General features: G+C 49.5%; 1 protein-coding gene across 7 annotated transcripts in view; it reads right to left on the minus strand.

Moving 5' to 3' along the window:
- The window catches only part of LOC144128082 (uncharacterized), a 180,823-nt gene that overhangs the window by 121,049 nt on the left and 39,336 nt on the right, over window positions 1-20,438 (minus strand). For 3 of the 7 annotated variants that reach the window (XM_077661154.1, XM_077661153.1, XM_077661148.1), the window contains exons 9-12: window positions 8,124-14,714; window positions 2,459-2,560; window positions 1,544-1,630; window positions 737-925 (exon numbers count right to left, since the gene is read on the minus strand). In XM_077661154.1, the coding sequence (XP_077517280.1) occupies window positions 737-925; window positions 1,544-1,630; window positions 2,459-2,560; window positions 8,124-14,714 (6,969 nt within the window). The remainder of the gene's footprint in view (window positions 1-736; window positions 926-1,543; window positions 1,631-2,458; window positions 2,561-8,123; window positions 14,715-20,438) is intronic. The other 4 variants (XM_077661152.1, XM_077661150.1, XM_077661149.1 and 1 more) reach the window with 4 other exon arrangements.

Raw genomic sequence — 20,438 nt, forward strand, 5'->3', positions numbered from 1 at the left:
AAATATTTCCACAGCCCTACTTTCCGTGACAGTCATGGAACGACCACATCGCCAACATGTGAAAGCGCTGGCTTCAGTTTCAGTTTCGTTTGAATAATCTTTTGAAGCAGGTGTGGTGTAAAAATGAACAACTCGTTTTTCTAGCAGCGTGCAGTATGATTTTCCACTTGCCACAACTGGCGCAGCAGTTCCCCCGCTGTATTAGAACCTCCTAAATATTCAGAAATTGCAAATTTCTTGCTCATCTAAACTTGCGGTGAAACATCGCATACATCTTCAAATGGCAGTATGTATCTTGCACCTGTCACACGAGTTGGGCTCTTTCCACATAAAATTGACTGCCAGCACATGGGAAAAGCTCATGTAAGGTAAAGCTAGGCCTTGCATAAAAACAATGCGCGACGGAAAACAAAGTGCAGGACCATGCAGCACGTCAATGCGTCCAGCCACGGTGCAGTCAACAGCTGGTTGTGAACCTGAGTGGCAGTGATCCTCTCGTTTTAGGTTGACTTGCGGAGGATTGCAAAAGGGGCAAAGCTGCGACCCGCGTGCGCCGCTGCATTTGCTTTGCGGTGACCACTTTGATCGCTCTCAATTTTAGTTAGGTAGAATCTAGAAAGTGCGTATTTTAGGCCACAGAGGACAAGAAAAAAAAACAGAGGACAGTAATGTTGGGCTTGAAGCCGGCCTGCTTGGCAAAATGCGAGCGTGCTTAGAGGAGGGGTGCTCTAATCACCTTGTCTTCAGCAGAGGTGCCATCCATGGCGGAAGACGAGCAGCGTCCCCGGTGGAGGTAGAAGGACATGTAAGCCTCAAAGGACACACCGCAGTCCCAGCAGGTGAGCTGGTCCAGGGACTCGGCAGCCTGGCGCAGAGCTGTCCGCACCTCCTGCTCACTCAGCGGCCGCTCGTCATTCAATCGTGCCTGCACAACCACAGGGCAGGCGATGGTTGGGGACCTCGTAAACAGCAATTTTGACAGGCGTGCAAGTTTGGCATTCATGCAGTATTGTGCAAAATTTTAGACGTGGCAGTTTTTACAGAAAAAAAAAGCTATTGAAACCTACAGAAAATGGCCATTTTTCCAACGGTAGAGAAAGAGTCAACGAACTTGCATTGTTCTGCTCTGCATGATCCATATCTGCCCTGAATTCCCAGGGGAGACAAGAGACAGAACATTTATTTATTTATTATCATACCTCCCGCAACCGTCGGCATTACAGCGGGGGAGGGGGGGGGGGACAAAAACCAATAAATAATGCAGATAACGCAACGTATCATGCACATCGTCAGTACCATCAACACATCACGTATGCATGAAAAAAAAACAAACTGTCCGAACACTGCCAGACACAGGCACGAACGCACGCAAAAAAAAAAAATTACCACTTTACTTCAGTACGCCTACTGATTTAGAAAATACCTAATCTGACGGTATCAGTGTAAAATTGGATGGAAACTTGTTTCATTCACCTATCGTTTCCACTTAGTTTCCATTTGCCTATCACATCAGAAACTCTAAAAAAAAACTAGGTGCACTCACCATATTGTAGTGCTTGTGCAGGATATGATCAGAGGCTTCTTTCCTGATGGCATAAGACTTCCCACATACTGAGCACGTGAAGGAACTCTGCAACCAAGAAATGCATTTCAGTCCTGTGAGTGAAAATGACGTTTGGTTGAGCCCTGCTGCCACCAAATTCGAAAATTTTGTTGAAGCTGAAACACTGCAAAAGTGGCCTGGAACACTGACCGATTGGACTAAACAGTGCATGACCAGAGACATTATTTTCAAAAATCAGCCAGCTTTAGTTGCTTTTGCCATTTTGACATCAGAGTCGTGGAGCAATTTTTGCACTTTGTTAGCGTTGCAAGTGAACTTGTCACTGGGTTTTCGAAATAAATTCTTTCACCCGAGGCCTCACAGATATCGCAGACCAATCTTTCAAAACTTGTGAGGACTCTTTACACACAATAAAGCACAAATTATGCTGAAAAAAATCATCTTTTGACATTGCAAATTGCTGTGAAGCAGGAAGGAGCGGTTTATTGTTTTCTGCACACACGTTCGAAATGACTATGTATCATCACATACTAGATGCTGGTAACGTTGTGCCATTGCAGTACGCCAAAAACACAACCTCTTGGAAACCGCATTAATGAACTCATCTCTTGTTTTAAGCTTAACATTTGACAACTACACAGTCAATAACCAAATCTGCTCTTGACAAACCACAATGCCTTGCATCTCGAGTGAATGAGCTGTTCAGGTGGCGCAGCAAAATTGAGCTTCCCGTAGGGCTTTCTTGAATCACCAAATGATCCAGATCTGCCAACTAAACATGCAGTCTATGCCACCTGCTGCAACCTTGGCGCGCTAGTGCAGCTTGACTCAAGTTCCTTCGGCCGAGCAAAGCAACCCACATTTGGGGAGGAAATACAGGAATGCCGACGGTACCTCATTTGTCTCCGAGTGGCGCTGCCGGCCGGACCTTCTCTGCGAGGACGCCTCCTTTGAAGAGCTGCTATCTCCCGCTCCCACCTCGCCAACCCCTTCCACCTGCAATGCAAGCCATATATAGAGTTGTGCCTCACTACCACACCACTAACAAGAAACCCTCAGTTACACTAAGTTAATACAAGCAAGGATAGCAGTCACTGCATTTTACTTCTGGACACCACATCTCACCCATACAGAACTTGTTTTAGCACATATTCAAACCTCAGAAGTCAAAGCTCAAGAATCTGGTTTAGGAAAGAGACTCCGGCTATGAGGGTTGAAGTAGTGGAGGGCTCCGGAAATTCTGACCGCCTGGTGTTCTTTAACTAGCACTGGCATCGCACAGTACACTACCTCTAGCATTTCGCTTCCATTGAAATGCGACCGCCGCGGCCGGGATAGAATCCGCGTCTTTCGGGCCAGCAGCCGAGCGCCATAACCACTCAGACACCGCGGCGGCGAAAGCTCAAGAGTGAAAATGCACAAGCCCTTACTCACTCAAGATTGCATTATTTTCCACAGCACAGCTGCCCAACTCAATTAACTATTTCGTTACATGCGCATCATGGGCGGTGCATTGCACAATTTAACTGTGGATTATAACCAGGAACTAAATTTTCACAGATACTGCGAAAGAATACAGTGTAATCCACGATACCAGATATAACGATCAAATTCTTGAGGTTTTTCAATTCTCCCATTGCCCCTATGCAAAAGTTAACCGTACATAATACAATTAGAGGGAAGATAAAGGATAAAAGAGTAGGATTCTGGCTGCCTGGAAGTATTTATCAGCAAAATTTGTCTGAAAGTTTACAATTCGAAGCGAATGACATAGAAAACTCAACAAACGGACCAGCAAGGCGAAATCAAGGTGAAATTAGTGAGGGAGCGTTGCCTACGGAGTTGGAAACCAAATGTTATCGTTGTCACAAACGTTGCAGGGATGAGCTGGCATGGCTGGCGCTGTGCAATGCTGTATTGCACGAACATAGTTTCCGCCAGTTTATGGGTTCATGAACTGGGTAAAAAGTGACGCTGACTAAGCGCAAGGCGATATCTCTGACCATCCCCACCCTCCCCACTTTTGCATTGAGAATTTACTTTCTTTTTTGAAGCGTAGTTTTTCTTTTCTTGGCTTGCTCCCCCGTTTCGCATTGTCTACAGTTTAGACATTTGCACTGCGCCAAGGTGCTGTGTGGCGATAACATCGCCGCGCGTTTATCTTTTGATGGAAGCTTGGGAGAGGGTGTCGGTGGCTTGCTCGGCAAACTTGGCAGAGGGCCAAGACGCTATGCGCCACTGACAGAAGCGCCAGTGGCGGTGGCTACAAGCATGGAGGAATACGTGGGCGTGTTCTTTTTGCCGGTCCAGATAGAACAATAATTGGTTATAAGAATCTGATTTTCCAGTTTTCTCAATATCGTTATAAGTGGATTGCATTGTACCTTGTTATGCAAAAATGTTCCTTGCGTTCTTTTAGCCCCCCATATAATTCCGACTCAGCATGAAAGTGCTAAAACCATGATCTCAGGTGGAGACCAGAGGCTCACTACACGCCTTGCTATAAAACATTCTATTCTGCAACCTGTAGCTAAAGGAGCACAGAGCACAAACTGATGTTGGCCTATGTTAATGAAATTCGCCATTCTAATCACAAAGACACTACTTTAGATAGAAATGGAGCTATTATAAGTTCGAAAAAAGTTAAAGAAAACATACAGGAATCACCACTTCTGGCTTTTTGCATGCTAACTGCAGTGGCATTATAGAGCTTTGAAAGAGGAGAACACAGCGCTTGGCCCCAAGGAAATATCGGGCCCAGACGATGGGGACGTGTACACCTGTGACCTTTAGAATAGATGTTTTCTGTGCGCAGCTTCACAGGCTTGGGCTCACTGACTGCAGTTCCATTGGGGACTAGAAGATTAATGCCAAAAGAGGAAAAATAAACATAGAAATACGTTTTTTGCTTAATATACCTGGTTACAATTTCCACAGCACTTAACGTGTATAATAACCAAAACAAGGGTGGTGAATAAGGAATGCACAGACCATTTTTCTAACCGCTTGTCATGTGGAGTGCCATTTTGGCTGCAATGCCCAATGATAAGTCCTGCAGCCAAAACCATTAGCCTGCCTGAACCTTCTGTGCTCCTGTTGTCTTATCTCCATGAAAACCAAAGGACGCATACTCGCTAAGCCTAGCAGCTCTCTAAATCCGGAAGCAATCTGAAAATTCCACATGCCATTTTGGCTGCAATGCCCCATGATAAGTCCTGAAACAAAAACCATTAACCTGCCTGAACCTTCTGTGCTCCTGTTGTCTTATCTCCATGAAAACCAAAGGATGCATACTCGCTAAGCCTAGCAGCTCTCTAAATCCGGAAGCAGTCTGAAAATTCCGCACGTTTTATTGCTAGAATTTTGTGGTGTGGGCATCTTCAGACAAAACAAAAGCTTCGTGCACCTTTTGTTTGCCATGAATGCGGGACACAGTTTTCTCAATAGCAACAATGAATCAGTACTGAAGCAAGTGGCCCCTGCTTCAATGTCAATTCCCACAACGCAACAGTGGTTTGGGACACGCACTATTTCTAAAAAATAGCGTGCGCCTGAAACGCTAACAAAAGACACAAGTGCCTTGGGTTCTGTGCATATGCATTATGATGTCCCTAATTTAAGCATTTGGGTGGATTCCTGAGGTCAGGCTACACCGTCAATCACTTCTAAACTGTATCCAGGTAGTCCAGTTTGACGTTCCTGCCATAAATTTGAATCCGGTGGAGGAAAAAAATAGAATATTCCATATTTAAGCCCATTTTTCACAGAATCAAATGTGTCTTTTGCTGCCAAACAATCATAAACATAGCTAAAAAGAGCTATACAATCAATTCATATTGAAAACGATAAGATGGAGTTGTCCGCAGCGTCCCTTTAAACCTGAAATTTGTGAAACTTGGCACACACTCATTATGTTTCACGGCACAAACAAAAAACGAAGAGATTTAGACAGTGCTTTTCTGTGGTTCTCTCTCTGCACAACCTATCATTTTTTTTGTGCTGTGACATGTAATGCGACCTTCAGCTTTGCTGGGCTCCTGAAATGAACTCCCTCCATCTTCTGATGAATCATCTGTCACTGAGCTCATGCGAGGCGCTTTTGTAAGTCAGCACAACTGGCCGGGACAGAGACAGCTACTGGCTGCCAACGCATGCCTTCTGGGGGCAAAAAACAAAGCTACAATTATGCCATGTTGGAAGAATGTCCGAGAGATGGCGACACCTGTCTATTACGCAAAGGAAGAAAGAGATGTGAGTTAAGAGGCTGAACAGGCATGAATGAGTATAATGGACAGCATGCAGTCACATTTTAAGGGGGTGGGGGGATGGCAATGAAAGCTATTTGTTATTTATACACGAAACTATCCAAATTTCACATGGACATGTAACTTATTATGCTGATTTCAGAACTGCATTTTATTTTAAGCTAGCTGGTATAGGTGTTGAGTACTGTATTTACACGATTTTAAGTCGACCTATTTTTGAAAATTTGAAAATCCAAAGTGGGGGGGTCGACTTAAAATCGAAACCAAAGCATCGCACCATAAATAAAGGTGAGACAAACAAGACATCAGGCATGCTGCAGCACGCTTGTATTTTTGCTGCACAGCTCCGTCGCATCGCTCTTGGTGCTGGCCTTGAGCAGCTGCTATGTCAACGCGCAGAACCGGCATCTCCATCCCGCGCGCGGCGGCCGATGGTGGCTGTCAATAAACAGCAAACTGGCACCAGCCCACTCCCCGCACGTAGCCGCAGATTGCGGCTGCTGAACACATTCGCGTTCTGCTCTTAATAGGCGTCGTCCAAGTTTTTGTTGTTTGCTTTCAACCGCGCACTTAGTGCTCAAGGGAGTGTCGATAGTTGATGGAAGGGCCGCTGTTCCAATCACGGCGGCACTGCCACTCGGAACCACAGCGGCGCCGGGGAGTGTTAGTAGCTGACGAAAAAGCCGACGCTGCTCACGCGTAGTTTCTCTTTGGCTCTGACGAATTTGACTACTGCAGGCCGCATTTCACGTTTTTAATGTAGTGCTTCGTCATTCGCCATTTGTGCTCCGGGTCAGTAACCGACCGGCGCTCGTTCCCGGCTACATTCAAGATGGCTGTCAATCTTTACGCCGAAGAAACGAAAAACTGCGCCGGGCCGCAAGTTCAATGTTCGCAACGGTGTGGCAGCTGCAGCAAGGCAAAATTTTCAGCTGTTCCACACGATGTCGTGATGTGGCTGTTTGCGAACTGCGGGATTTCGCTGCTGCACGACGATGTTAGAATGACGAGCTGTGGGACCACAGCAGAGATCACGACGGCAGGGCTAGTGAGGACGATAGCACAAGTGTGGACGAGTAGTCCAGTGACTAATACATTTTCATTTTGGAATGTGCCCATGGGCGCGCCCGCACGTGGCAGTCGACAGCGATTGGCGATATGCGGAGGTCGCAGGATAGTGCTATCGCGTTCCATTATTAAAGGCCAAGCGTAAACTACATCCAAATTTGTTTTTCAGAAATGTGATGTGGGGGACGTGGGGTACACTTACAATCGTGTAAATACGGTAATTATTGTTAACACCTGTGTAATGTCATCTCTGGGGTGTTAAATAATTAGAGACAGTGCACAAGTTTTTATGTTAGTATGTTCACGATGCCCAGTTCTGTGCAATTAAGCTATTAGTTTTTTCAGATTCCCAGTACACACAGAAATAAGTCAAATTTCAGCATGCTAATTAACATGAAAACGTTTCTTACAGAAACATGGATTCATAGAGAGCAAGGGGTCCTCATACAACTACTGGCACAATGGTGCGGCAGTTAAGCGAAGCACCACTGCCTCAGCTGGTGGCTGTTTCAAACACAACCACCAGTGGAGCTTGCAAGACCCAGGTTGCGCTTCCTGAGCTCCCATAAGGCTCATTTTTGCATGATTAGTTATTTCGAGAGGCAGCCCATCTCCCAACTAATAAGCTGATGTGCAGTGTCATTAAGGGCAGCTGGCAACTACATTAAATTTAATTAATTGCCACCAGCCACAGCGGGCAGCTTGCTCACAACCCGGTGGGCAGGTTGCAACCCTGGTTTTTTGTGACACGAACAGACCGACGCCGGCTTTTCTTGTGAACGGGACCTCTAATGCTATTGCATTACAAAAACCTTTTTCTAAATTTCACCACCAATTTTCATCATCGAGACAGATGAAGACCCGGGGGTTAGGAAAAAACAAATTGAGAAACAGAAAACATTGACCAAATTGGCCATTTTATTTGCATGGTCCCTAATTAAAATAGGACTGTCTAGTAACCATAGCTGCGTTTTTTTTTTGTTTTAAACAACCTATGATGGCACATTCAGGTGAAGGTGCATTACTACTGGTTAGGTGCAGGCGGCCTGAGTGTAACACCAATGGAAGTGGAGAAGCTGGGGGTGTTCTGAGAATTGTAACGCGTAAGTAAAGGAAACCAAAATACAGGATATAGCTCATAAAAGTCCTGCTTTACCACAGGCTTGGTTCTGGCTTTTGGATCAAACAAACAACACGAGCGAGCTGCATGCAGCACCGCTACCTACCGCATCAGTAGAGTTTGATGTAGGGTCACCAGAGGAGGACTGTTTGGATCCATGGTCCATGCTGCTGTCCTCCTTGCCCTTGGCAGCTTCGGATGGCATGCTCTTCCTGGAACGCCGCTGTTTCTTCTGCTGCCCAGCATCACCAGAGTGCAGTCCCTGCTCTCTCTGCTGGACAGGACCTTGAGTGGGTCCATCCCCAGAGGCCCCATCCCAGAGGCTGTCACTTCCAGACACGTGCCGCCTCCTGGAGGTTCCCCTCTTCGGTAAAGACTTTGAAGACTCAGGATCTTCTGCAGGATCTGCACTGGCACCCCCAGCTGGAGATGACTCCCTTTTGCGCTTTGTTGGCTTTCCTTTGAGCATACCTCTGCGCCCCTGGGGTGGCTGCTGTTCTTGGCTACTGTCCTCTTGGTCCTGGTCGCTGCAGAACTCCTTCTTGGGGCTCTTGAGTCCAGCTCTGCTTGAGTTCTCTGAACCCACCACCCTGCCAGAACCAGATGAGCTTGTCATTACATTGCCTGAGCTGTCCGCCTGAGCAGCCACATCTTTAAGCTGCTGCACTTCCTGTGGAACGCAGCTGCGCCTGTCTGTTCCTGTTGGTTGTTGACTAGTGCTGCCACCTACAGTGGTAGTGTCTTCACCAGGCTTCTCCAGGTTGTCGCTTGGCCCCTGAGACTCTGTGCCCTTGCATCCATCGCTATTGAGAACAATCGTGGATATCTGCTCCAGCAAGTTTTCGCCTCCAGCAATAGGCAGTGGAGCATGAGGGCTGATGGCAGGTGAGATGCGCTGTTGTGGCAAAGAACTTGGCCTGAACCGCAGCTGAAATCGCCTCGGCCGCTGCCGCCTTGCTGTGGGCCGGGCAACAACCCTCTTTGTGAATGGGTGCATCGTTGGCGACTTCGAACCCAACTTCAGCTCGACTGTAAACTGAACAGTCGGTCTGTCACAAGGACATGCACTTGAACTTTTCTGTGATTGCCGCACTGTACGGCATGTGACGTTGCAAGCCAGCCTTTTCAGCTGCTGTGCCCCGTCCGAGACGACCAACTGCACAGGAATCTGAGCGCAGGTGGAGGCCGCCACGCGACGGCCTCCACTAACCACTAAAAAATGACCGGCCGCATTGTGATCCTCAGAGTCAGCCAGTTCCTGAGACTCATCAGTTAACGCTGCACCTGTGCTTCTGGCATCTTCCTCGGGCACAGACTCTACAATATGCAATGCCTCACAGCTTGAGGCGGAGTCAGCATCGTCCATGAAAATGTCCCCATCATCCCGTACACAAGGGGGCACCACCAAGGGGACCTCGGCAGGCTTGGAAATTCCATGTGGTGTATCGTCCACATCCATTGCTTCCTCCTGTCCATTCTCTCGGTCTCCAAGAGTCTCAGTACAACAGCTGTCAAGAGCAATGCGCTTCAAAGCTTCAGCGGCTAGTGGCGAGACAGGCTCATTACTGAGTGAAGGCTCATCCTTGCGAGGCACAGCATCTCCAGGTGCTGCTTGCAGGCACCAGTCTGGTGGTTTCTTGACCTCCAAGCTGCCCTGTAGTGAGGCCGGTGATGGCTCCCTTCCAGCTTGCTCTGGACTTTGCCTGCATTCACCATGAGTCACTGGACCTCGAAGAGGAATTGCTATGCAGGGGCCTGCCTCTTCGGAGCTACCGTTATGTTCTGCACCCTCTGATAGAGAAACAACCTGCAATTCTTGACCAACCTTGGTAGACTGAAGATGCGCATCCATTTCTTTGTGCATTAGAAGACTAGGTAGCCCGACTGTTTTCTCTTTGTCATGGCAAGGCACACCTTCAGGCATTGAGAGCAGAAGACAGGGAGCTGTCCCAAGGGGCCTATTGACAGCGCCTTCACTTTCTTCATTCTTCTGAGTGGAAAGCTCAGTAGCAGGTGCTCCAGGAAGTGTGCCAAGTTCTATTGGCAGGGTCTTACTAGTTCGTTCCCCGAATGGTTGATAAGTCCCTTCAGATGAGCAGACTGCATGACCTCCACAAGCGCTATCAGAAGGAGCAACACCGACCGGAGGTGCGACTGCAGCATCCAGTGACGGCACTAAAACATGCATAGGATGCTGCTGACTAGATACAATGAAGGTGTTGCCATCCTCAATGCTCTGCTGCAGAATTTGAGCTCCACCGGGTAGAATAGGTGGTTCTACAGGAAGTTCCTCAGAGCGAATACCACAAGGGTACGCTTTCACGGTTGCAGAGTCAGACCCATTATCCAAAGCTGGAGAATCTGGAAGGCAGGACTCTTCAACCACTGTCAAAACCGGTTGCTCTTCAGTAAGGCTTGGTCTTTTGCAGTCAGGTTCGACTGCCTCATGATGAAAGGAGGAGGGCTGGGGTGCCTCAGCCACCTCTACGCCTTGCTCATGGCAAGGTGGCTCAGGGACCTCAGCTTCTTGAACTGGCACTCCTGCACCTGAAAATGTGGGAGAAGAAGGCAATGTGCCTCCAAGGTTTCCAGCTGTCGGACACTGTGCATCAATAGCTGGTGAAAGCTGCTTGCTGCCATTATCCTCGGAGCTGGCAGATTCACCTTCACCAAATGGACCACCATACAACAGTCCCGGTTTTGCAACTCCCTGCTGCACAGGCCCCTCTGGAAGCAGCTGCTGTTGAGTAATCTCTTCATTTGAACTTTGCATAATGACAGGTGCAGTTGCATTAGCTGGTTCATTTGTAGTTTCTTCGAGTGCCTCGTTGTTTAACTGCACCACTCCTACCTCCGACACCAAATGTTCCTTTCCAGACGTCAAGTCACCTCTGTTGGGAAGGGGTCCAGCAGGCTGCAAGCCGATGACTTCAGAACCCCGATCTTGCTGTGCACGATATAATGGCACTGCCTCAGCTTGTCCCCTTGTTTCCACGTCCCTAGCACCTCCACCTTGCTGCAATGTGCACTCCGATGAACCACCAGAGGACTCGCTTGAAGCGCTTACATCTTCCACAGTGCGACGCATCATGCAATCCCTTGTCTCTGAGGTGTCAATAGAGACGCTGTCCTGAGCAATGTCCAGTTGAGGGACAACCTGGTCTGTTGAGCTGTCTTCTTCCCTCATGTGTTTCTGGTAAGTAGCACATGTGCCTTCAAATTGCACCACAGACTGATCTTCAACATCATGGCTCTGGCTGTCAGAATGACAAAAGTCCATTCCTTCCACCGGCTGGGTAGGCTCCTCTGGTTGCTGAACACCACTGCCCTGGCCCAGTGCCTGTTCTGGCACCTCCTGTTGAGGACCCAGTGCCTGCTCTTGAGGACCCAGTGCCTGCTCTGGCACCTCTTGTTGAGGACCCAGTGCCTGGTCTGGCACCTCTTGTTGAGGAACGTTGTGAAGCTGGAGCTCTTGAATTTCACGCCGCTCATCTCCTTCACATTCAAAGCCCTCTGGCACCTGGTCCTGCTGGTCAACTGTTACGTCAACCTGAGGCATATCAACGTCTACCACTGAACCAGAACCTTCTGGGTCCACCTCCTGATGAGGAAGGACCTCCCGCTGAAGGCAACTCTGTCTGCCACCTTCAAGGCCAACGTTTTGCCTTAACAAGTCCTGGTCTTTTACTCCTTGCTGAGCAAAAGTTGGAGGCGTCAGTTCTTTGGGAGTGCTAGCTAGTGGCATGCCAACTTTATCAGCAGTGCTTTCTTGGCCAGTGGCCTGTCCAATTTCTTGGACATTATGCTCCTCTCTTTCTTGGATGTCAGAGCCTTTTTCGCACTGATCTTGCTCCATTGCTTCCTGCTGAGCGAAATGCTGTGGCACCACTTCAGGAACATTGCCAACCAAGCCACTGCCAGATTTACTGTTCGTAGCCGACACTATGGTGTGGCTGTCGCATTTACTGTGAGCACCCAGCACAGGCTGCTGCGATGTGTCTTTTGTACGGCCTGTAGTAGAAGGGACAATCTGTTCCCTCAATTCCTGTTCCGGAACTCCTTTAGGCGACGAAGCTGACAGTGTTCCTGCTGGTGTTGTTACTAGTCCACTCTGAAGCACTGGTACTTGTGCCAGTGTCAGGAGTGGAGCTGCAAGTGGTACTTTAGCATCATCCTCTGCAACCTCTGCAAGATGAAATTTTGCCAAGGACTCTTGCTCTTGACTTTGCGGCAGTGCAACTTCTGCACTGTATTCTGCCCTTCCTTCCTCAGTCGGCTGTTTAGGTGTCTCGTGCCTTTCAGTCTCTGGAACAGCCGTCGTCTCGGCTTCAACTTGGCACAATTCAGCCTGCTGCTCCAGGAGCTTTTGTGAAGTCGGCTGTTTAGGTGTCTCGTGCCTTTCAGTCTCTGGAACAGCCGTCGTCTCGGCTTCAACTTGGCACAATTCAGCCTGCTGCTCCAGGAGCTTTTGTGAAGGCTGCACAGAGTTCTCGGGCAGAGTTCCTCGCACTGCAGGCACAGGTGGTGTCATCTTTGTTTCCTGTGTAGCTGATTGTGGCAGTAGCTCCTGTTGTTGGCTCTGAGTTTGCACAACCTCAGCTACACTGCAGCTTGCCAGCTCCTGGTTTGCTGGCTTTTCGGGCAGTGGATGTTGCATTTTGGTCTCTTGAACAGCTATGCCTTCTACCTCAAACTGCCGGTTTTCTGCATTTTGTTCCAGCAAATGTTTCTCTGAAAGGGATGTGTAGTTTTCTTGGAGACTTTCTTGAGTAGGTATATGCGTTGCTGTTGCCAGGGTATTGTCATTTTGGGCCTCAAGATGTGCCATCAACTCCTGACCTTGAACCTGTGTTATCATGACTTCCCTGGTACCAATGACTTGTGGTCCCTTCTCCACTGACAAAACTGGAAGCTCTATCTCCATCTTTTGGTCAGTTGCCTTCTGAGCCCCAACCACATGAATGTTACTTTGAGAAGGCAGCTGCTGTAAAGTCTGTGGTCGAACAGTTGATTCTGGGACCTGCAACACTTGGTCTGAAGACTGCTGTACCATTGCCTGTGCTGCCACAGGCTGTTGGGTCTCGGGCTGCTGGACAACAGGCAGTTGGGCCTCGGGCTGCTGGGCCTCGAGATGCTGGGCCTTGAGGTGCTGGGCCTCGAGGTGCTGGGCTTCGAGGTGCTGGGCCTCCGGCTGCAGGGCCTCGGGCTGCAGGGCCTCGGGTTGCAGGGCCTCGGGCTGCTGGGTCTCGGGCTGCAGGGCCTCGGGCTGCTGGGCCTCGGGCTGCAGGGCCTCGAGGTGCTGGGCCTCGAGGTGCTGGACCTCGGGCTGTTGGGCCACCGGCTGTTGGGCCACGGGCTGTTGGGCCACGGGCTGTTGGGCCACATGCAAGGGAGGCTGAGGTAGCGACTGGTTGAACGCAGGCTGTGAGGCAACTATTTGCTCAACCACTGGCTTTTGAATCTGCTGACTCGGTAGTGCTTGCAACAGGACTTGGCCAGTCAGTGGTTGTTGTACTGGTAGTGGCTGACCCTCTGTCACTTGAAGAGGCACTAGCAACTGTTCGGTAACACCCTGTTGAGACTGCACAGCCTGCACCATCACGGGATGCTGAAGCGCAGCAATCTGAATTGCCTGAGCTGAAGCCTGTCCACTCGTTGCTGCCAAGATCTGGTCTGCCGACATCTGGACTGTCATAGGCACGGAAGCACCCATGGACTGCTGCTGTTGGACTCCAGGCAGTGCTGTCTTTTGGATGGTCAGCACCTGGGCTGTTTGTTGCTGCAGGGATCCAGACTGCCCAACGGCTTGCTGCACTGTGGACGTGGGCAGCAGCATTGCCTGTGAGATGGGCACAACCAGCTGCTGAGCCATGCCAGGCTGCTGCGCCAGCTGCAGTGGGAGCTGCTGCAGGACCAGCTGTTGGCCAGGTTGCAGCCCGAGCAGTGACTGCTCAAGCAGACGCTGAATGGGCACTGCAACTGCTGGCTGCGATCCTTCAGATGTTGGAACTGTGGTCACCATCACCTGCTGCATTGGACTGGAGTCCTGAGAGGATGATACGACAGCTGCCTGCTCAAGCATGGGCACTGCGGTAGCTGCCACAGCCACCGACTGTTGAACTTTGGACGGGAGTTCTGTGACCGGCTGCTGAGTGACTGGTATCTGCTGCTGCACCACAGACTGTGATGCTGCAGTTTCCACTGTGGATGGATGTTCTACTTCAGCAGGCGATTTTTGCTGGGTGTCTGGCACCATCACCATCTGATGTGGTGTAATCTGCTGCTGTGGCAATGCTGGTTGCTGCATCGTTGGTTCCTGTGGCATCGGCTGTGCAGACAAAGGCTGCTGTGGCACTGGTGGTTGAGGGCTTGGTCTTGTGACCACTGCCTGCTGCATGGTTGGCACTTCCTTGACAGATTCAGTCTGCCGGAGTGCTGACGGCGGGGAACTATCGTCGTCTTCGTCAGATGATGAGGCGCGACTCGAACAGACAATGCTGACAGCCAGCGGCTTTCCAGGCCCCTTCGTAACTGCAGGTGACAGCAACCGAGTCCTCTTCAAGATGGCTGGAGGAGCAATGGTGCCAACAGGAAGCTCTGGGCGAACAGGCAGAGGCGGTTGGGGGGGTGCGGGCAGGTCATCAGTCTGGCAGGAACTGTCCTTGCGCCTTCCAAAGAAACGGTCCACCTCAGCAGGCTGCAAAAAGCAGAGAAAGCCATTTAACAGCCTGCCTCGTGCTTGTTGCTGCTATGAATTTGTTCAAAGGGCTAAAGTGAGCATTTAAAAAAATCTCCCTGCACATTCCTTCACTGTAATGCTTGCATTTAATAGACACATGCTTCGTGATATAATAAGACCAACGAATAATGACCAAAGCACACTCAGAACTTGCTGTATGTGCATGAGACTTATAACCAGGACTGCAACATCGCCGAGTTGCTTGACATCAATTATAAAAGTGCAATACAGAGCGACAAAGTACAAAAGACAGAACACAGAGATGTAATAACATAGCTCCGATTCCCAACTAGGACAAGAAGGAACTAGAAAGCCTCCTGTCTAGCTGTGCTAACACAGTAAACTCCATTTAAGATGAACTGGAATGGGCCAGTTCATCTTATCAGAAGTTCATCTTAACAGAACTTCCTCTAACCAAAATATGTAAGCATGCAAGGGGTCATGCAAAACAGTCGTGCAAAACAGTCGTGAGAACAGCATGCAAAACAGTCGTAAGAAAATCTGCTATGCAACGCGAGTATCTAGGCACAAAACCGTAACGAAGAAAAATGACCATTGTTTGAGTGTTTCCTCACAATGCAGAGCAGCCGCGGTTCACCAAACAATTTTTTTTAGACAATTTCTCGATTGATTTCAGCAATGAAACTTTTGGGGCAGCACAAAAAAAAAAAGCGAGGCATACATACAGATACAGCAATTCTCAAAAAAATAAATTTTTTGGTAATTTTTTTTTGTGTGTGTGTGTGGGTGGGGGGGGGGTTTCAAAGCTATGTCCTCCTTTTACAAATTAGATGGTGACAGATAGGCAGTGTGTGCAGAAACAACTGGTCATATTTTACTAGATTGTGGCAGCACACATCCAGATGTTGATGCAGGCACAGTTGCCATCCCCAAGGTTCTAGGGTTTAGAGATGACAAAGGTAACGTGGATTAATCTGTGGAAGACATTAGTAAAAAGCAATGTGAAGATCGGTGGCTTAAAGGCAGGGCAGCGAAGTAAAGATACAAGTTCAGCATTAAAAAGTGGCCAAGCATAAAAGTCATTAGAATTAGTAAAAAAAAAAGCCGAATTTCTAAATACCGTATTTACACGATTGTAAGTCGACCCTTTTTTTGAAATTCAAAATTCCGAAGTGGGGGGTCGACTTACAATCGAAACGAAACCTTGAACTGCCAGTAAAAGCAAGAAAAACAATCTATCAGGGACGCTACTGCGATGATAGAAGTTTTTGTTTGCTCTACGGCTCCAAGCGTAGCATTCAGGTATTCCGCGGGCTTTTTGGCAAGGATTTTTTAATTTTCATTTTTACTGCGCACACTGTTACCCACCGCGATGGTTCAGTGCTACTGAACAGGATACCCGGGCTAGAACCCGACCGCGGCGGCAGCGCTTCGATGGAAGCGAAATGCAAAGGTGCCCGTGTGCTGTGCGATGTCAGTACAGCAGGTTAAAGATCCCCAGGTGGTCGAAATTATTCTGGAGCCCTTCACTACGGCACCTCGTTCTTCCTTTCTTCTTTCACTCCCTCCTTTATCTCTTCCCTTACAACTGGGTTTCCGCCGATATTTGAGACAAATACTGCGCCACTTCCTTTCCCCCAAAACCAATTTCATTTCATCTCACTCGCGGGAAGGGCCGCTGTCCCGCTGTTCCAATCGCGGAGTCTGCGCCAGCGCCCGGGAGTGTCGCTAGCTGATGGACGAGCCGCTATTTCAGTTGGTTGCGCAATACGTAACAGCGGCGCTTCTGGGGAACGCCGATGTTTGCTGGAAGAGCCGACGCCCCGACACCGATCACTCATTGTCTGGTGGTGCTTGGAGTTGGTGCTTTTGACTCGACTGCCGGCCGCGTGCTTCGCCATGAGCTCTCTAGGTTCGAAAAGCATTCGGCGCTCATTCACTGCAGCGTTCAAGAGGGAGGCCATCATTTACGCCGAAGAAACCAACAACTGCGCGGCGGGCCGCAAGTTCAACGTTTCTGAACGGTTGGTGCGGGAGTGGCGGAAGCAGCGAGACAAAATTTTCGATTGCGACTCCAAGCGAAGAGGTTTCCGCAGGCCGAAGTCGGGACGCTTTCTGGAGCTGGAGGTCAAGCTTGCAGCGTATGTCACCGAAATACGTGAGCGGTCCCTTCCAGTGACATGCAAAATGATCACGCAACAAGCCCGGGTCTTTGCTGCGGAAGCTGGAATACTCCTAACAGACTTCAAAGCCAGCAGGGCTTGGGCTTCGAAATTTATGAAGAGGGCTGGCTTCTCTCTTCGTCGGCATACTAGTGTATGCCAGAAGCTGCCTGCTGCTTAGGAGGAGAAAGTTCTCGCCTTCCATAGGCACTACCTCAAGCTCCACGACTCGCGATGATACCCGCTCGGCCAAATCGGCAATGCGGACCAGACTCCCGTCTACTTCGACATGACGAGCAACACAACAGTGAGCGTGAGGGGAGCTCGCGAGGTTAAGCTTCTCACGACAGGAAACGAGAAACTTCGGTTCACTGTTATGCTATCATGCTTGGCAGATGGCACAAAGCTCTGACCGTACATCGTCTTCAAAAGAAAAACTATGCCAAAGGAAATGTTCCTGAAAGGTGTGATTGTGCGAGTGAACGAAAAAGGCTTTATGACGGACGACTTAGTTATTGATTGGTACCGTCGGGTGTGGCTTTTGAGGCCAGGGGCATCCCTCAAAAATCGCAATCAGAACCTCCTCGTTCTGGACTCATTTAAGTGAAGGCAGAGCTCCGAAAAGAAGATACAGATATGCTGGTGATTCCCGGTGGTCTGACGGGGCAGCTGCGGCCGCTAGACGTTGGCATTAACAAGCCATTCAAGGACTTGCTCCGGCGTGAGTACAACAGGTGGCTGGCGGCAGAAGGGCGGGAACTTATGCCAACGGGGCGCGTGAAGAGAGCCTCCCTGGCGGCTGTGTGCGGGTGGGTGATTTCTACTTGGGCAGCTGTTCCACGCGATGTCGTGGTGCAGTCATTTAGGAAGTGCGGGCTTTCCATGGAGGACGATGTGCTGTGGGACCGCAGCGGCGACGACGATGACGACGACAGCAGTACCACTGAAGATGACTCAAGCGAGGATGAATAGCCCATCTATGCAATAAATTTTCGTTTTTGAAGCGCTCAACCGGTGTTTTTTTTTCGGACATGTGATTTGGGGGGGTCGACTTACATTCGAGTCGACTTACAATCGTGTAAATACGGTACCCGGGTTGGAACTCTACCGCGTTCGCCGCATTTCGATGGAGATGAAACATGAAGGCGCCCGTGTGCTGTGCGATGTCAGTGCATGTTAAAGATCCCCTGGTGGTCGAAATTATTCCGGAGCCCTCCATTACGACATTTCTTTTTTCCTTTCTTCTCTCAGTCCCTCCTTTATCCCTTCCCGCCGACATGTGAGATAGCTCCTGCACAATTTCCTTCCCCCAACAACCAATTTTCAACGTATGGGACAAGCGATAACTGCCCGCGACAAAAGCAAGTTGACGGCGATGACAATCTGGCTGTTACCTCGAAGTGTCAGAGATCGCAGGGACCTCTACTGGCAACAATGAGGTACTGAAAGTATGTCAAGCCAATCCAACTGCAGCGTAAATCCATCTCAATCCAAGATGGCGCCTTTTGCACCGGCGAAAAGCCGATAAGATGGCCTATTTTGGCCCGCAGGCGACTGAAATTAGCCCGAAAGATCGAACTTTCGGACTTTTGAAGTCCGAAATATCCGTTGCGAATATGTATATGCCTCTATGGGGTGAGTGACGGTGCTTCATCGAGCTCCAAAATATCCTACAAGTCCAAATTATTGGAGTCCGAATTACCTGTCGGCTACTGTATATCTTAAACCGATGTGAGAGTGAAAGTCGTAGTGAGAGGGTTATTGCAGAAAGAACAGTTATTGTACAACTCGGACCATTTATAACGTAACTGCTTATAATGCGGGACTGCATTGTATGCGGCTTTTCGTGACAACTGCTTCGCACCCATGGAGTTCAATGTATTAGCGTGCCGCTTAATACGCGGCAGCGCGTAACCGAAGACCACGTATAGCGTGGTTTCTTGAAAGCCTGGTGGCCCGCGTACCGGCGCGGGACCGAGGGTACAGGCGGGCGTGAGGAGCGTGCTTCCCAGATTGACAAGGAGAGGACAACAGGTGGGGCGGGGGAGCGTTGTCAGCGTGGTTCATGGAAGGCTGAAGGCAGGAGAGGATAGCAAAAAGTCCAAAGGAGGCGTTTTTCTTCTCACTCTCCGATGCGCCTCCACTGGGCACATTGCTGCTCGTACCATGCACGCGTGCGGCGCGTGCGTCTTGTCACACCGGAGCCCATGAGCGCGATGTGTCGTCGCGTGTAGTGAAAAATTGACAACGTAGGCAAATATACCAGCCTCGGCTGTCTTCAGTTCCGATGGCTTCTGCACCTCCGAAAGCTAGGAAACGGCAAGCTCTCGAAACCAAGCAATGCATTGTGAGGCACGTTGAGAGCAGTTTGAAAAAGGCTGCGGTGGCAAAAAAGTATGGTGTCGCCGATGCTACTGTGTCCGCAATTTGGAAGAACAGCGACAAGTTGTGACAACCGCTGCAGGAAGACTCCGCTTTGCTTGCAAGGAAGCGGATTCGTGCGTCGAAGTACGAAGATGTCGCTGCTTTGTTTGCACGGTTTCGCGAGGCAGGGCGTTTCTGTGAGTGGCTCGATATTGCAAGCCAAGGCCAGGTGCCTTGCAAACATTTTGGGGCATGATGTTTTCAACCCATTTAACGGTTGTATTAGGCGTTTCAAGGACCGGCACGAGATAAGCCCGTCATTGTCGCCGACCCCGACGGCATTGTCAGTGAAGTAGCTGCCACAGATGAAGACATCATGGCAGCGGTGCGCGGTCGCGATGAGCCTCTATCCGAGGATGAGCCTGACGAAGTGAGTAAAAGCGCAGCGAAGTTTTGTACAAAGACTCGCTAGACAGTTGCAACAAACTGCGCCTCTACTACGCTGAGAAAAACCTTAGCGAGCAAGCACTCAAGTGCCTCACTGTTTTTGAAGATGAAGCCATTAGCAACGCAGTTCAGTCGCAGCACCAGACTAAAATAACGTCATTCTGTCATTCATTACAACGCTTAGACAAGAAGATGAAATAGACTTCTTTGTTGGCTGTGATTGCAGTGTTGTGCGTCTGATGCGTTGTCAGGTGCACACTGAAAGGTAGGCGAGACAGGAGATCGGGGACACGACGCTGTCCCCACTTTTCGCGCAGCGCGACACGTACGTATGTCAGCAGACGATGAGCGCATGTCTGCTCCGACGAAACAACGCCAGCACTTCCCCTCACTACTGTCCCGAAGTAAAATCATTCCGGCTAGTGCAGAGTGTCAAAACTTGTTTTATTCAATGCCTAGCGCATAAATAAACGGCAGGAACGCTTTCTACATGTTTACTACTAACCATATATACAATACACAGTGGCAAACTATTTCTCTTTATAGGCCGCACGTGGACAACGCGAGCTCGTGTACTTCGACAAATTACAAAGTTGGAAGCATCAACCATTGCTATGATTCGCAGAAACTGGAAACGCGCCTACAAGCCTTGAAAACCCGCGCTCAACACCTATCCGCGACGCCACTCTCCGACCTTTTGCCTACCACGAGCTCGCTAGCGACTGCAGCGCCACCTCGTTTGTTTACA

Source organism: Amblyomma americanum, chromosome 4, assembly GCF_052857255.1.
Source record: "Amblyomma americanum isolate KBUSLIRL-KWMA chromosome 4, ASM5285725v1, whole genome shotgun sequence".
NCBI lineage: Eukaryota > Metazoa > Arthropoda > Arachnida > Ixodida > Ixodidae > Amblyomma > Amblyomma americanum.